An 18,215-nucleotide genomic window follows, 5' to 3' on the forward strand; every position below is an offset into this window, starting at 1 on the left:
CTCAGCTACAGTCCTAGGCTGTCTTCATAAAAGGGTGATACACCAAAATTCTGGTCCCTACTTGGACCCTAAGGGACTCAATCCCTAAAGGACTGAATGCCTAGAATGAGGAACCTTTGTGCCTATTTATAGGCCTTCCACAAGACTTGGGAAACTGGCCGACTGCTGGTCGGCCAGTCAACAATGCATTAAATGCCCAACCCGACTGGGCTTCTTCTTGTGCCATCATGCGACTGTAGCCAGAGCAAGTACAGCCGCCTCCTGATGTGCAGTTGCCACCTCAGATCAGGTACAGCCGACAACAACTGCAGGCGACTGTCCGGCCTTCAATCCAACGCAACTGACAGGGCATCCTTCCACCTATCTCCAAGTCCATACTGCCAAAAAGTGTTATGTGCTCGATCATCCTGGTCTTTTTCTGGCTGCCCCTGCTGGACTAGCTGAGGAACTTGTCCATGGGCATATGTGCACATGACATGTTGTCCCAAGTTGATGGAGGATCAAGAGAAGAGAGTGGGCTCTGTAGCTACATTGATGTGATGGATGTAGAGAGGGCTGCTGTAGCTACAAGAGAAAAGCGCTGATGTGATGGATATAGAGAGGGCTGTTGCTCATGATCCCCTCTTAGGCCAAAAAGGGGATCATGAGAGAAGATGAAGGATAGCAGGGTTATTGGCATATATGCTATGAGTTATGCCACATATGATACAAGTAGTGCCACATGTGAACATGGGCTAACCAAGGGCACTTTTCTCCCTTTGGGTTTTTCCCCTTTGATATTAGGTGTGAAATGACACCACTTGTATTGTCTTTTGATATTGTGGAGTCAACCCTCTTTGCTCCACACATTTGTATCTCATCTTTCTTTGAGCATCAATCATCATCTCTCTGTCTCTCTCTTGAGAGTGTTTCTTGTGCTTTCTCTGTGTGCATCATTCTCGGCAACCCGAACCTAACAACGGTATCATAGCAGGGTTCCCCCTTCTGCTGCTTGCTCGTGGAATTCCGTCGCCAGCAGTGCTTCTGTCAACTGCAGGTTTCTATCCGTTGTGCCTCCCAGTTTTCGTTTCTTTTTGGGTTTCGTCTGGCCGCTGCACATTTCCGTCGATCTCCCTGCCACCCGCGCTCCGCCTTGCTTGCCGCCCGTTTCAGCCACCATTTCGGGCAGCACTAGTGGGGAGGGCTCCACCACCGCCCTGCCCACCGGCGGCGGTTGCACCAGAGGAGGCGGCCTAGGGTGGCACTCAGCCCCACCCGAGGCTTATGTGACAATCGACGGATTTGTGAGTTTTTTTGTGCCTTGTTTCCATCGCTTGTCGCCGTGACGTGTTCGTCATCGAGCCCGTCCGACGCTAGTCGTGCCGGCACCGTCCGGCACTGTCTTTCGGCCAGTCCTTGTCGTAGTCCCTTGCACCCCTCGTTGCTGTGCCTGTGTTCGTCGTCGCCGTTGTGCCCGTGCCCCCCGCCAACACTATACTCGTCGCCGTCTTCTGCAGCACCCGTCGCCTCTAGCAGCTGTCGTCGCTTGCAGCTTCTGCCACAACAGTGCTAGTGCCAGCTCCCGCCTACAAAAATCTATCAACGGCTCCCGCCTGTAGCAGCCCTGCTCCTACCATCGTCGTCTCCTGCAACTCCTGTAGCAGCCCATTATCGGCACCCTCAGCAGCCTGTCATTTGCAACAACTCTGCAAAATTAGGTAATTGATTTTTGGTTCAAATCAAGGGGCTTGGCTGTCCTATTTATACTACTCCTAAACAGCAGTCGGCCAGTTCACTTTTCTGCCCACGACTATAAATCAGCATTAAATGCTGGAAAAATCACATAAAAAGCTGTGCATTATTTCATGGTTGGCTGGGCATCATGCGCATGATTCTAGATGGGCTGGGCAGTGAATCTAGACTCTGCCTTGGAGACTGGGTAGCTTGTATGGGCTGACCCAAACTTGCCCTACAGCCCTATAAAAGCTTCATGTACTGTCGGCTGCCCCTGGGGCTGTCCTACAGCCCCTCCATGGCTGGTGGGTTCAACCAGGGCCTTCCTGGCCCTCATGGGGGTGGTTTCACACTATCTCCATGCCCACACTAAGTCTTGGGGTAGCCCTATGGGTTGGCCCCTATTCCTAAAAGCAAACCCTAACTATCTACACAATGATCTGGCATCCGGTACCATACCAGATACACAGAATCACTGTCATCATTCCAGAGGGAGACTCACAGCGCGGACTCGCGCTATTTCATGTGCAGGACAGTGCACACATAATGTTGGACTAATGCACACCTGACCTCGGACAACTGGGATGGATCCTTGGCTGACTCGTCCCGGACTGGGCTCACATGGGACCAGTTTACCATCCCAGGTCCTGCACCTTCTTTACAGATATGTCGACCTGGCATCCAAGTGCGGGATGCACGTGACATCCCCTTCTACTTAACTTGACGGAAGCTGCATAGCCTCCAAATAATCCGTCAATAACGCCAAATAGTCTTCGAAAAACTCTTTGTCGAGCCATACCGCTTTGTGGGTCCCTCGGTCCTGAAACTTCTTGAGGAACTGTCTTCGTCTTCGACCTGAGCCATGCTTGAAACGGTGCAGAAGGATCTGTTCTGGAACCGTAACTTCTGCTTCATCAACAATATCTGGTTCCGCTTCGTCTTTGACTTTTGAAGGGGTAGGACCTGCATATGGCTTTAACCAAGTGACGTGAAACACATCGTGCATAGTCCAACTTGGAGGTAGCTTTAACTGCATAGACACCTCATTAATCTTTTTCTTGATGGGAAAAGGTCCGAAGCTCCTGAAAGACAACTTTGGGCATCGCTTGCCCACCTGTTTCAACCTTTGCTTCATAATCCGAAGATAAACCCAATCCCCTTTCGAAAACTTCATATCCCTTCGGTCTTTATTGGCTTGTCGAGTGTAGGCCTCTTGCGCCTTAGCCGACCTGTCTTTAACTGACTCTAAAATCTCTTGGTAAGACTCCGTCACTCTGTTCGCTTCTGGTAGTAAAGACAAGGTCCTGATCAACAATGACTGGAAAGGTCTTCCAAATGCTGCCTCATATGGAGTCCTGCCAATAGCTGAAGAAAAAGAATCATTCAAAACAACTTGAGCTAAAGGCAAATAAGATTCCCACTTACCTTGCTGATCGTGGACATAACACTTCAGCACATCAAAGGCCAATTGGTTGTATATCTCTGTTTGGCCATCCGTCTGTGGGTGGAATGCACTGGAAAAATTCAATTTAGTACCAAAGTTATCAAACAATGCCCTCCAAAAATGACTGGTAAACTTGGCATCTCGGTCTGACACTATGGTCCTAGGAATCCCGCCAATCGGGTATCAATGTCGAAGGAACAACTGGGCAACATCCTTGGCGGTTACATTGGCCCTGCAAGGAATTAGCATAACAAATTTGCTAAATCTATCAACAATAGTTAAGCACTGCGTATTACGCTTACTTGGACTGGGAGGCAGATTCGTGACAAAGTCCATCGAAATATCTTGGAAAGGACCCTCAAGAATTGGCAAGGGCTGTAACAACCCTATCTTCTTTCCACGAGGAGCTTTCACCTTTTGACAAATATCACAGTGTTGTACATATGTAAACACATCTCGCCTCATCTTTGGCCAATAATATTGCCGTTCCAATTTCTCCAGAGTCGAATTCATGCCCCTATGACCACCTGTAATGGCGTCATGGGCATCATGGAGAAGAGTTGCCCTGAACGACTTCATGACACACAGTCGGCCTTTGTAGAAAAGCCAACCATCGCATATCAGAAAGTGGCATGGTCCTTTGGCATCCAATGCCTGTTCCCACTGTGTACCGAATTCCTCGGAATCCGCGTACGTGTGCTTCATGTCATCTAGTCCTGTACCAACAAGATCAAGTCTAGTGGTTTGAATCGTAGTCACTTGTCCCTTCCTGCTCAAAGCATCGGCCACTGGATTGGCCTTTCTTGGAAGGTACTCAATCATACCACCGAATTGCTGGAATATCTGACTCTAGCGGTGTTGTCGATCACTCCACTGTGCACTTGGCATTGTCTGAATCCAGCGTAATGCCTGATGGTCAGTGCGAACCTCAAAGTCACGGCCATACAGAAAACGTTTCCAATGTTTCAAGGCCTGTATAACTGCTAGGAGTTCACGATCATAGACTGAGTAGTTTTTCTCTGCGGGCAGTAACTTACGAGACATGTAAGCTACTGGATGACTATTCTGTTGCAATACACCTCCAATTGCGATGTTACTTGCATCGGTGATCACCTGAAATGGCTCATCCCACGAGGCAAGTGCTAAACAAGGCGCTTCTGATAAAGCCACCTTGAGGTTCTTGAATGCCTCCAACGCTCGTGGAGTCATTCGAATCTTTTGCCTTCTTGTCTTCACACCCTTTAGTAGATCGGTGAGATCCGCCGAGAGATCAGAAAACTTGTCTATGTGGGTGGAGTATGCTTGGCATATACCCACAAAGGATCTGATGTCATAGGCTGTCTGAGGTATTTCCCAATTGACAATCTCGGCCACTTTAGCCGGATCAAGTCGAATGTCTGCAGCACTTATTATGTATCCCAAGTAATGTACCTGGAACAGGTAAAATTTCGACTTCTTTTCATTGACGTAGAGCTTGTTGCTTTCCAGCAACTGAAGGACTTTCTCCACATCAATGTCATGCTGCTCAACCGTAGCTGAAAATACCAATATGTCGTATCCCGGAAAACATGCATCATCATGCGGTTAAATGTAGCTGGGGCGTTCGTCACGCCAAATGGCATGACCACAAATTCATAGTGGGCCCGTTCTGTATGGAAGGCTGTCTTGGGGATGTCCCCCTCCACAATCCGCACCTGGTGGTACCCACTCTTTAAATCAAGTTTCGAGAACACTTTTGCTCCATTCAGCCTCTCGAGAATATAATCAATTCGAGGCATCGGGAATCTACTCTTGATAGTCAGCTTATTGAGTGCATGATAATCGACACACAAATGGGAAGACCCATCTTTCTTCTTGACAAATAAGATCGGGGTTGCAAATGGCGACACGCTGGGGCGGATGAAGCCAGATCGCAACAATTCTTGGAGTTGGCGGTCCAACTTTGATTCCATTGCCTTGGAAAGGTGATACGGAAACTTGCTCGGGGGTTCCGAGCCTAGGAGGAGGTCAATCTTGTGGTCCTCCGGTCTGGACGGGGGGAGGTGGGGAGGGAGGCTGTCCCGAAGAAAAATCTTCAGGAACTTTTCATGGAGAGTCGAGTACTTCTCGGAAGCACTGGCCACCGTCTGGGCTGTCTGGATGTATATCATCGCACAATGTGCGCCTTTCCTGACTGCTCGTTAGCCTGCAAGTGGCTTATGAGCGGAAAGTTCGGAATTCCTGGCTCACACTTAATGGTCACTGCGTTTGACACATTCCGATTGATCTGGAACGTGTGCTTGTCCCACTTGACATCAGGAAGAAACTTGTGAAACCACTGAATGTCCAAAATTATGTCTGCTCCTACAAGAGGGGCAACCATAAAATCACACAAATTCTATGCCTTGAATAACTAACTCAACACCTAGAGCTTCATACTTGACGCTCGTTGTCATGCCTGTGCTAAAACCCTCAACCTGTTTGTCCACCGAAGTCGGGTCGAAACGGGCACACCTAGCGGCCTGTTCCGTGACCACATCCTCTGTGTTGCCGCTGTCAAACAAGACAACGACTCTCTGGCCACCTATGTAGCCAAAGGACTTGTCACTTGAGCAATTCGTTGCGCTCATACTCCTGGTTAGGGGTGCCCTTCTGCTTATCTTCGAGCTCCCGGCTAATAATTGCTCCAACTGAAGCACCGGGGTTTGAAGAACTAGGGGCAGCCACTGGGGTCTGTGTGGGAGCTGAGCTCACCACGGAAGCTGTGGAGGCAGCGGCGGCGGGCTTTGGAGGCTTCTTAGGACAATCCCGAGAAGTATGTCCTTTGGTATGACAAAAGAAACATCTACCCTCCTCCTCCTTGTGCCACCTGTCTTGCCTGCCTTGGCTTCCTGGTCTGGAGTAAGCTTAAGGTCGCGGACAAACTCGTTCCACACATAAAGCTGCCATACCTATCTGGTGTGGGCATGAGCCCACTGAGTCCACCAAGGAATGGCCTCACCTTCCAAGTACCAACTGGCTAAGATCACTCTGTTAGTATTTGTCTTTCTAACTGCTGCAAAGTAAGCTTCAAACTGATGTAACCATGAATAAAGAGTTGTGGGATCGAGTTTACCATTACTCTTATTGAAATTCATTTTCTCGGGAAAATGATTCGAGGGAACCGCCGATGTCAATCTGGCGTCCAAAGCTGCTAGGTAACGCTCGTGTTCCACGCATCGCATGGCTTCGTCTTCACGTTGTCGGATCTCCAATGCACGCAGCTGTAACTCAAGCAAAGAGCTCGGCTGTGGTCGTGACCCCGCGAGAGGGTCCTTGTGTTGAGGATCTGGAATTTGGGATACGGAAGGAGAGGGAGGTGTTAGAAGTCATCTCCTGTCCAGTTTTATACACCAGGGCCTTTGTTGTGGGTGTGCCCGCCCTTATGAGGTGTTTTCCCATTTTTCCCCACACTCCGTATTTTTCCCCTATTTTTTCCCATTTTTCTGAGGCTTGGGAGGGCTGCCAGGTGATGCCAGGAGCACTCTGAAGCTGGCCGACTGGATCTACATCAGTCGTGGGCTGTCAGAGTGCTGGCCGACTTGTTCTGTGTAGGCGGAGGCATCTGTATGCTGGCCGACTGCCTGTATGCAGTCGTGGGACATATTTATCAGTCGTGGGCTTCTCTGATGCTGGCCGACTGCCCTCTAGGGGGGTATATATAGGTCCTCAGCCCCCATACCTCATTTGTATCATATTCGGGATCTTCTTGTGTATATCAGAGCAGAGTTACACGCCTACATCTCTCTCTTTTTGTGCTGTTTTTTCTGCCTGCGTTTTTGCTCTTGTGTTCCCAGATTTGGTCATCATTTCCGCTGCATATTCTGACATGGTATCAGAGCCTAGGCTCTAGATAGGTCTTGGGATTTGTGTGAGCAAGAGGGGGCTGTTTTGTGGCTGATTGGTGGACTGTTTTGGACTGTTCGGGAAGAGGAGAAGCAAGAGGAAGGCGGGCTGATTTGCTGGACAGCCACTTGCAGGTATCAGTTCTTCTTTGTTCCCACCCACCCACCCTTTTCAGAGTACATCCCCGCTATGGCAGATCTGTTTGAGATGGCCGAGAGACATGTGAAGATCCCGACTCTCCCCACGTTCCCGGTGGACCGTCAGTTGGACGGGAGCAACTACGGCATATGGAAGGTGATGATGGAATCCGTTCTGGAGTCCTACGATCTCGCCGATTTCGTCGTTGTTGGTGTTCCACGGCCGGAAGTAGAGGAAGGGGAGTTACCGTCAACCCGAAAGGACCGGGAGGCCCAGACACAGATGTGGGATCGTGTCAACGCCAGGGTCCGTTCGTTTATTTTCCTCAACTGCACACCGCAGGTAATCAATCATGTCAAGCACATGACGCTGGCCAGAGGTATATGGCAGCATTTGGCCTCACTTTACAACAGGGTATCGCCCATGAAGAGGATTTCCTTGGAAGTACAGATGCGGGTTATGAGCCCTGCAAAGTCGTCGACGATGCGGGAGCATATTAACAAGCTGCAGGCTCTTCAGCAGGAGGTTCTTCAGGCTGGGAAGGAGATATCGTCAGAGGACATGGCCATCACGTTGCTGTCACATTTGCCCTCTTCGTACTCAGCATTCTACTCGTCGTTGATTACCAGTGGCAGGCTCAGCACCATCACGTGGGAGGAGCTTGTGCCCATGGTCTTGGACCAGGAGGAACGATTCACGAACCCTCCTCAGGGTGGAGGTTCGGAGGCCTTTACTGGCCAACGGTCGAAAGGCCGTAACTCGGGCAAGGGGAAGGCTTCATCAGAGAAGTCTTCTGAGAAGATGTCCGACGCTGACCGCGAGAAACTGAAGGCAGAGAGGACCTGTAATGATTGTGGCGACAAAGGCCACTACTGGAGGCAGTGTCCCAAGCGGAAGACCGAGAAGGGTGAAGACTCCTCAGCAATCACGAAGACTCCGGCTTTTGTGCACCTGGAGGTGATGGACATCGATGTTTCATTTTCTTCAGGCAGGGAGGAGATTGGAGGACTCTCCGCAACGGATACTCGGGAGTGGATTCTCGATAGTGGTGCTTCCAGGCACATGACTCCTTCCCGTTCCGGTTTACAGGATCTCTGCAGGTGTTCTGGTCAGATTCTTACTGGGGATACGTCCACTATCCCAGTTCACAGTGAGGGCAGGATGGAGATAGTTCCCGATGGCAGAGGGGGGAAGCATTCCTCCCAGGTGTTGTATGTTCCGGCACTTGGTTTTCATCTGTTGTCAGTGCATCAGGTTTGCAAGACTGGCGTACGGGTGGAGTTTGATGAGCATTTTGTTGCTCTCCGGGACAAAGCAACAGGCCAAGTGGTTTGGGAAGGTGGAGTGGAGAATGGAGTCTACAGGCTTTCAGCACTCTCTCTCCCAGGTCCTCAAGATTGTGATGAGTGGCAGTATGGTAATAGCTACTCAGGTGTGGATACGCTGCAGGTGCGAGCTTTCCGGGACCAGATGGTGGATAGCTTGCCAGTAGATGGCAGCAGTTGGCAGGAACTTTCCAGTACTGAGGTTGGTAGTTCTTGTGTTCGTGAGTCAGAGGAAGCTGAACAGGTCACTTATGCTCTGATGTCTCGTAGTGTTCGGGACATAGAACTTCCAGTAGTTGAGGATGTTCTTTCCACGGGGACCTTTCGGAAAGCCAGGCAGGTGACAGGTGTTTACTTGCAGAAGGAGGTGGTTTCTCCAGGCTTTGTGGTTCCGGATTCAGAGGGGGTGGTTGACAGGTTTCATCAGGTTTCCAGGACTTGCTTGTGCACCGTAACAGGTGTTGATCCTTGTGAGCAGTGTGATGTCTCTGTGACTCAGAAGCTGTATGGTTCATGGATCTGGTTGATGGACACCGGATTGGACGGGAGCTTCCTGATGAGGCAATTGAGCTCTTGGTTGCAGATGTCTCTTTGTGAGGCAGGAATCAGGATTGCGTTTCCTGTGGTTTCTGCGACATGCGAAGGATCATGGACTCTTGTACACAGGAGGGGGATTGTTGGATGGAGTCCGACTCCACGGTTGGAGTGACTCGGTTTGGGGAGGAGATCCGGACACGAGGAGATCTACTTATGCCCGAGGAGCAGTTTTACGGAGCATGAGGAGGTTACATTGCAGGTTTGGGCTTCCACTGGAGGAACCCATGGTCATCCAGAGGCACTTTGTTCGTGAACAGATAGTTGCTGATGACATCTTGCTGGAGTTCTGTTCGACGGAGGACAGTACGGTGGACCTCTTCACGAAGTCGCTCTCAGGATTTGCTCAGGCGGCACCCCAGCTCCCAGTGGTTGGTTACACAGCCAGGAGCTGAGAGGGGGTGTTAGAAGTCATCTCCTGTCCAGTTTTATACACCAGGGCCTTTGTTGTGGGTGTGCCCGCCCTTATGAGGTGTTTTCCCATTTTTCCCCACACTCCGTATTTTTCCCCTATTTTTCCCCATTTTTCTGAGGCTTGGGAGGGCTGCCAGGTGATGCCAGGAGCACTCTGAAGCTGGCCGACTGGATCTACATCAGTCGTGGGCTGTCAGAGTGCTGGCCGACTTGTTCTGTGTAGGCGGAGGCATCTGTATGCTGGCCGACTGCCTGTATGCAGTCGTGGGACATATTTATCAGTCGTGGGCTTCTCTGATGCTGGCCGACTGCCCTCTAGGGGGGTATATATAGGTCCTCAGCCCCCATACCTCATTTGTATCATATTCGGGATCTTCTTGTGTATATCAGAGCAGAGTTACACGCCTACATCTCTCTCTTTTTGTGCTGTTTTTTCTGCTTGCGTTTTTGCTCTTGTGTTCCCAGATTTGGTCATCATTTCCGCTGCATATTCTGACAGGAGGAGGAGATGGAAAACGCGACGCTGGAGAACGGGTATGCTCTTCCAGAGCCAAGATCTGCGCCTTCTCCTCGTCCAACTTGGTTGTTTGGTATGCGATTGCTCGCATCATCTGCTGGAACATATTTGTAACACTCAAGCCTGGTGCCCTAGCTGGGCTGCTTGGTGCACTCTGGTCCCATGGTTCTTGGTCTCTCGTCATCGAAGCTCGCGATAGCAAGAAAACACACTTCTTTTCGGGAGCGCAATCTGACCGTCCACTATCTATGTGGGAGACGTCCGGAGGTTGAAATCCAACTGAAACTGATCCCGTCAAGTGGGAATAGACTCTGTTGGACATCCACACGTGTAATAGCACAACTTAATATCACAATTTGAAATGGACAACTTAATAACAACTGAAAATTGAAATGAAATAGATGGACACCAGCATTGGGGTCGGAACGGGCCGACCCCCCCCTCAATATATGATATATTATTGGGAGTATTTAACAAATACAATGCTCCATGGGTTCAATGAACCAGATGATGTCCATGTACAAATGAATACAGTACCAAACAAGAGGCTCGAAGTAGATGTTCGAAGGAGAGCAACCACTTGAGTGGTCCAGTCTCTACGGTCCTGTGCCTTCACTGGAATCTGCGGAGAGCGCCCCATTGGTGTTCCAGGACCACGCACAAACAGGTCCCGTACTAATGCCCAGTTCTCCCGATCTCGACACCTTTGGACCGAGGTTCTCCAAGAGCTTGGACTACCCGGCACCGAACGGGTGTTAGCCGTAGAGAGAATTCTTTATCAGATTTACAACAAAGTTCTTTACTTAAATCTGAATTCACTTACTTGTAGATGGAAGACCAATACCCGAGGTGTCTGTGTGTGTAGCTACTAGTGGTGGACACCAAGACACAGCAGCCTGTCGAGGAGGATGAGGAGTAGCTGCCTGTGTAGAAAGGCAGAGTAGGCAGCCGCCTGTTGGAGATGAAAAGGGACAGCCGTCTGCAGGGGTGGAGTAGGCGCAGCTGCCGACTGGAGGTGGAGATACCTGGCTGCAGAGCACAGCCGCCTGTAAAGTCGCCTGGCTGCGGTGGAGAAGGGGCAGCCGTCTGCAGGAGAGGAGGTGGAGTAGGCGCAGCCGTCTGCTGGAGAGGACAGCTGCCTGCTGGAGGTGGGCACACAGCCGCCTGCAAGAGGAGGTAGCGCAGCTTGCTGGAGATGGCACACAACCGCCTGCAAGAGAAGCGCAGCCTGCTGGAGATGGCACACAGCCGCCTGCAAGAGAAGGCAGCGCAGCCTGCTAGGGATGGCACACAGCCGCCTGCAAGAGAAGGCAGCGCAGCCTGCTGGGGATGGCACATAGCCGCCTCTGCAAGAAGAGGCAGCGCAGCCTGCTGGAGATGGACACACAGCCGCCTGCAAGAGGAGTGAAGGAGGTTGCGCAGGCTGAAGAGATGGAGACGATCGCCCGTTTTCTGTCCTTTTACGAAGGGTGGTCGCTTTCTTTTGAAGAGATTGGAGAAGAGTAAACGACCACAGCTGGCCGGCTCCCCACGTTTGCATGGGGGCGGCCAGCTTCGAAGTGTGGTGTGGGTAGGTGGCCATGCACCCACCCCACACACACACTTAAGGGGCTAAGTGTGGCTCCCCACCTTGGCCCATATGTGGGTGCCCATAATGGGTGCCCACTTTTAAATGAATGTGAACTTACCACCTTATAAAATGAAAGGTTAGAAATAAAGCTATTAAACCAACAAGTGCAATACACTTACCACCTGTTCACATGCAACAAAACTCGTCAGAAGACAGAGCAAACTTCACGACTCACTGGCAGGCGTCCCCGCTCAGTAAGCGGCACGTCAAGTAGGCAAACACAAGAATACAAGTCATGCGAAAACAGTTTCAAACATGCAAAACATGAGTGCATGTGCAAATAGTATCATGGACATATCTCCCGTTCATGGAACAAGTACAAAATATCTGTCGGGCACAAAAATGGCACGACATAAAACATAAATCCTGGTCTTCCTATGGAGTGACAGTCCCATAGGTAAAACACGGCACAAATACTGGCTCTTCCATGGCGTGACAATCCCATGGATAGAACACAGTCCAGGTCATACACGGGTGGCACCAGTCTGGCTCCCGTCCATACGACACCATCCTGCTAACACACGGGTGGCACCAGTCTGGCTCCCGTCCATGTTAAGCAAAAATACTGGCCTCTTCACATGAGACACTGGCCTGGCCTCAAGTGAACGAGACACAAAACTGGAGATGGACCAAATGGTCGGCCAATTGGTGACATCCCCCCGGGCTTCTAAAGAGTTGTCCGCAACTGAAAAGCCTCAAGATATGCCTGCAACAACTGTGGATAGTCAACAAAATAATCCTCATTTACCCACTTTGCATCAATAGGCAAATAATTTTTGAACTTCACAAGGTATCTCCTGGAAAGCTTTCCTGCAGGTAGCTTTCTCTCCTTGTGAAAAACAATCTGTTCTGGCTGGAGGATCTCCTCAAGCTCATCAATCTCTGGCGGATCTTCTGTGACAGGCTTGTCAGGATCTGGCCCCACATATTTCCAAAAAAGACTCACATGAAATGCGTTGTAAATCTTCTAATGACTAGGTAAAGCAAGCCTGTATGACACTTCATTGATCTTGTGAATCACCTTGAAGGGTCCATAATAGCGAGGAGAAAGCTTAGGATATGATCCTTCTCGTCTTGGCCTCTTCGGAAGCCTAGCCTTCTCAAATTTCAGCAAAACCCAATCACCTTCTTTGACTTGCATGTCCCTTCTATGCTTGTCAGCAGAGCAGCCATTTTATGCTTATCTTGTGACTTTGCAATGGCTGTCCGCACCTGAGCAAAGGCTACATCCAAGTCACGAACATATTCATCAGTTGCAAAAATCTCATCCTTTGTACGAAGGATGGGTGGCAATACGACTTTGCCATAAATAATCTCAAATGGAGCCTTTCCCGTGGAGGCATGGATCGTATTATTGTAGGCAAACTCAACAAGTGGAAGATACTTCTCCCATGCAGTCTTTTGATCTGCCACATAACACTTCAATAAATCCAACATGGCTGAATTTGCAGCTTCACTTTGGCCATCCGTTTGGGGATGATAAGCTGATGAAAACTCAAGTTTAGTACCCATGTTATCAAATAAAGCCCTCCAAAAGAGGCTCGTAGTCCTGGGATCTCTATCCCCAACAAGGTTGATGCCGTACGTACGTACGGATCGGTACAGTACAGTCGTACGGTACGATATGGTACCGTACTGTACGGATCCGTACGGAAACATTTTAAAAAAAAATAAAAAATTTTGTGGCGTGGCGAGGCGGGTGTGGCGACCATGCGCTTGTGGATAAGCGACCAAAATTTGGGCATTTGTGTATACTTGCAAAATCGTGTGTACCTGCAAAACTCTGCAGAGCAAACTTCTTCGCTCTTCTTCGCTCTCTCTCACGCCCAGGCTTCATCATGCCGCGCAAGACTAACCCGAACTGGGCAATCCACACCAATGTCCTGAGGGTTGTTAACACCCCTTCTCAGCAAGGGTCAGGTACTCGGCTATGGGCATGCAAGTATTGCGGGGAGCAGTACACTAGCACCATAACTCGCGTCATCAAGCACATGGCAGGTATCGGGTGCACCAATCAATGTGGTCCATGTGATAAAATACCACAAGCTATGAGGGACCAATTGATTGCGGAGAATTGTCCTGCAATGGGTGGTGCAAGCAGTGTTAGAGGTGGTGAAAGTACGCAAGATGCTCTCCATGATGCTTTTATTGGAGATGTTACAGGTTCAGGTACAGTAGATGAAGGTGAAAGTCTTTCGGCTTCAGCCCAATCCACCACAGGCAGGAAGAGGGCACGTATTGTCGATGATGAGGACCTCCTACCACAAGATGCGAGAGGTACAGGGGAGGCATCAAAGCAATCCACTCTGCGTTCTTGTATCTCATCACAAGCTTGGGTAAAGGAGCGGCAAAGGGTGGCAGAAATGGAGATTTGTCGTACTCTTATTGAGTGTAATATATTTCAATGTGTTAAGGACAGACCAATGGAAAAGAATGGTGAAAGCAATTGCGCAGGTAGGGCCTACTGAGACATGGACAGGTCTTGAGTATACGAAGATGCGTACATCCATGTTGGATGAGCAGAAGGCCTTGATAGACAAGGCGCTCACTCTTGTGAAAGCAGGTTGGCAGGAGTTTGGATGCACTATTATTTCAGATGGGTGGGCAGACATTCGTAAGAGGCACATAATCAATATCCTTGTGTCATCTTGCTTGGGCACCTATTTCTTGCGTGCCGTGGATGCAGGGAGAGCAGGCGACAGGATCACAGGGGAGTTCATTTATGGCCACATTCGACAGGCTATCCTTGAGGTTGGGGAGGACAATGTTGTGCAGGTGGTGACCGACAACGCCTCTAACTGCAAGGCAATGGGTCAAATGGTCGAGGCAGAGTTTCCACATATAGTGTGGACTCCATGTGCTGCCCATTGTCTTGATTTACTTATGGAAGACATTGGGAAGCTTGTTTGGGTGCAACCCATTGTTGCAGATGCTGTAAAGATCACCACCTTCTTCCGCAAGAAGCATCAGGCTCTTGCCATCTTTCGGAGCCATAGCCCTTTGGATATGGTGAGACCCTCCAAGACCAGGTTTGCCTATATATTCTTGGTCTTGGACAGGCGCTACAAGATAAGAGATTCACTATCATCAACAGTTGTGGATCCAAGGTGGCGACAGATGCATCATTCAGAGGATGAGCGTACAAAATACTTGCAGAGGCGGATCTTGGATGACGATTTTTGGCAGCAAGTTCATAGCCTTTCAGTTGCACTTAAGCCCGTGTATGTCCTTCTCCGACTTACAGACATGGAGGGCTCAACTTTGGGGCTGGTCTTTCATTTGTTTATGCAAATGAAAGACCATGTTGCTCAGTGCTCCATGATGACTGCTCAACGGTAAGCAATAGTTCTAATTTCTTCCTCTTTCTTTGATTTTTATGACTTCTCGATTCTCGATTCTCATGACATGTCAGGAGTCAGGACTGACATGTGTACACTTAGCACTATAACCTAAGACATGTATGTTCAATCTCTCATTTTCAGCCGAGGTGAGATCTTGGACATTGTAGACAAACGGTGGACATTCATGAGCCGTCCCATCCATGCGATGGCTGCCATGCTCCATCCTCTCTACAGGTCGCCAGAGCTATGGAATAATACTGCTTTGAGCATGAAGCAGTCAGAGTATGTGGGAAGGATGTTCTCAGAGGAGGAGCAACTTCAGATCGATAGAGAGTTCACCACTTACATGAGTGGTATTGGTGCTTCATTTGCGAGACCTGTGTCATTGAGGAAGGAAGCCATGAAATTCCCTTTGACATGGTGGCACTCTTATGGAAGGGTTGGTCTTCCAAACCTTTCACGAGTTGCTCTTCGTGTTCTATCTCAGGTAACTTGTAATTAATCTCTAAAGTATAGTCTTCGGAAATGAAGATTGATGTTTTAGCATTAAAAGATTTACAAATTTGCTCGCATTGCACTCATTTTTGCACAGGATTGCTCAGCTGCGGAACTGGAGCTCATACTCTCTTATACACACTAAGATTCGGAATCGCCGTAGTACTTCTCAATTAGAGAAGTTGGTGTATTGCAGAGCTAACATGAGGCTCGTGCGAAGCTACCATGCTTTGGGGTCACCGAAGCAGGTATAAATTGAAATTCGGACTCAAGAAGAACTTAGAAGTAGAAATTTTTTTCTAGTTTAATGAATATCCATTGTCCAATATGCAATTTGTGGCATGTTTAAACAGGTTGATCCAACACTACTCAAAATGGTAGATGAACCCAGCCCGGAGCTTGTGGATCGGCAGATTAGAGATGAGCAAGAGGAGATTTTGAGAGCTTTACATAGAGAGCTTGAGAGCGTGGATCGTTGTGTGACCGGCTCACGTGCACGATCTCTCAGCATTCCTCTACGCCAGGCAGCTCCAGATCCAGGCTCTGTGAGACGAGAGAGCATTCGCAGGGGAAAGCTTCCAGTTCGTCGCACCCAGCAGAGGCGTGCAAATGAGGCTGTCGAACTCATTCACACTCAGATTTCCGACGCACATGACGAGGATGCACTGGAGCTTGTTGCTGCTGAGCCAGAGTTCGATGAAGAGGGCAATGGTATCAATGATGGAGGCATGCTCTCTTCAGAAGACTCATCATCTTCATCTGATGATGAGATTTGAGACTCTTGCGTCTAGACTCTAGAGTCTAGACAACTGTAGTGTTTCATTGTTTTGCTTTTTGCACTTGTGGACCAGGACATGTGATGGCAGCTGTAGACATGATATTTGTACTCTCTTTTATCATCTATGACTTTCATGGTTCTTGCTTATATCACTATGACTGTTAACATGAGGTATTGTGTAATGGGCTTGGTAACTGATAATTGATTTAAACTTTAAGTAATGAGGTTCAGTCCTTATTTTAAGTATTTTGGTTGCTATGTCTACAAAATATTCAGGTTTCTAGGACTGTTTACAAATGGTACGTACTGTTTACGTACCTTAAAATTTGTTCCGTACAGAAGTACGTTCCGTACGTACTGATAGCGTGCCGTACACTACGTACCTTACCACCTTGATCCCCAACAATGAATTTAGGCATACCATGATGCTTGAAAATATTAGCAAGAAAAAGCTTTACCATATGATCAACTTTAATGGTTTTCTTGACGGGCAAGAAATGAGCTTGCTTGCTAAACCTGTCCACAATGGTCCAAATAGCATCATTCCCATGCTGGGATCGAGGCAAGTCCATAATAAAATCCATAGTAATACTTTCCCAAGGTTGCGAGGGAATAGGCAATGGCTGAAGCAAACCTAGAGGTTTTTGCCTGTCAAATTTCACCTTTTGGCAAGTAATACATGCACGTACATAAGCCTCAATGTCTTTACGCATGCTTGGCCAAAAGAAATATCTCTCAATCATGCGTGTAGTGGGCATGATACCTCTATGACCGGCATAAGGTGGAGCGTGACATTCCTCCATAACCTTTGGACGCAAATCCTTCACCACACATAGGCAATTATCCTTCATAAGATAACCCTCGTTGATAACATAAGAGGCATGTGAATGACCAGCCATCAAATCAGTCCATATATGGCAAAAATCAGCATCCAAATGATACAAATCTCGCATAGTAGATAAGTCCCCATGAGAGGCCACTGAGACTGCAGCTACATAAGGTCTCCTGGATAATGCATTTGCCACCACATTTTTCTTTCCCGGAGTATGCACAATCTGAAAATGAAACATGGAAAGAAAGTTTGCCATTCTCATCTGCTTCTCCGAAAGCTTTGTTTGAGATAGAAAGTATCTCAAGCTTTGATGATCTGTCTTGACTACAAATTCAGCTCCAAGAAGATAATGTTTCCATATCTCTAAGGCATGAATTACAGCCAAGAGCTCTTTCTCATAGATATCCATATGAAGCTCAGCATCATGCAAACGACGGCTCTCGTATGCAACTGCATGCCCTTCTTGATTTAGGACAGCTCCTATACAATCGCCACAAGCATCACATTCTACTACGAATGATCTTTGCAAGTCAGGAACAATCAATACAGGTCCACATATGATAGCATGCTTGAGCTGCAAGAAAGCATCCTTTTCTTTTGAAGTCCATTTGAAAGTGGTTTTCTTCTTTGTGAGATCATGTAGAGAGGTGGCTATCATAGCAAAATGCCTTATGAAACGCCTATAATATGAACATAATCCCAGAAAACTACGTACTTGATGTACGTTTTGCAATTCTGGCCAATTCCGAATGGTCTCGATCTTTGCAGGATCCATCCCAGTCATCCGAGGTCAGGTGCGCATTGTCCTGCACATGAGTCCAAGGTCAGGTGTGCACTGTCCTGCACATGAAACAATGCCAGTCCGCGCTGTGAGTCTCCCTCTGGAATGATGTCAATGATTTTGTGTATTTGGTATGGTACTGGATGCCAGATCATTGTGTAGGTAGTTAGGGTTTGCTTTTAGGAAAAGGGGCCAACCCATAGGGCTACCCCAAGTCCTGGTGTGGGCATGGGGACAGGGTAAACGACCCCCATGAGGGCCAGGAAGGCCCTGGCTGTACCCACCAGCCATGGGAGGGCCATAGGAGTGCTTTAGGACAGTCCCAGGGCTCTTGCAAGGGGAACCAATT

The 18,215-nt window shown here is 48.7% G+C and overlaps 2 protein-coding genes and 1 pseudogene across 7 annotated transcripts in view; all 3 read left to right on the plus strand.

Annotated features, from left to right (window-relative positions):
• Positions 1 to 18,215, plus strand: part of TOM2B (tobamovirus multiplication 2B) — a 67,443-nt gene that overhangs the window by 12,898 nt on the left and 36,330 nt on the right. The gene's annotated exons all lie outside the window — the stretch shown is intronic.
• Positions 13,301 to 15,147, plus strand: LOC147628068 (uncharacterized; annotated as a pseudogene).
• LOC147628069 (uncharacterized) lies at positions 15,611 to 16,353 on the plus strand. The gene is made up of 2 exons (XM_086815207.1): positions 15,611 to 15,723; positions 15,829 to 16,353. Exons 1-2 carry the CDS (start codon positions 15,679 to 15,681, stop codon positions 16,249 to 16,251), a joined length of 468 nt encoding a protein of 155 aa, XP_086671333.1. The 5' UTR covers positions 15,611 to 15,678; the 3' UTR covers positions 16,252 to 16,353.

Source organism: Cibotium barometz, chromosome 20 (assembly GCF_041138505.1).
Source record: "Cibotium barometz isolate CiBa-2024 chromosome 20, ASM4113850v1, whole genome shotgun sequence".
Lineage (NCBI taxonomy): Eukaryota > Viridiplantae > Streptophyta > Polypodiopsida > Cyatheales > Cibotiaceae > Cibotium > Cibotium barometz.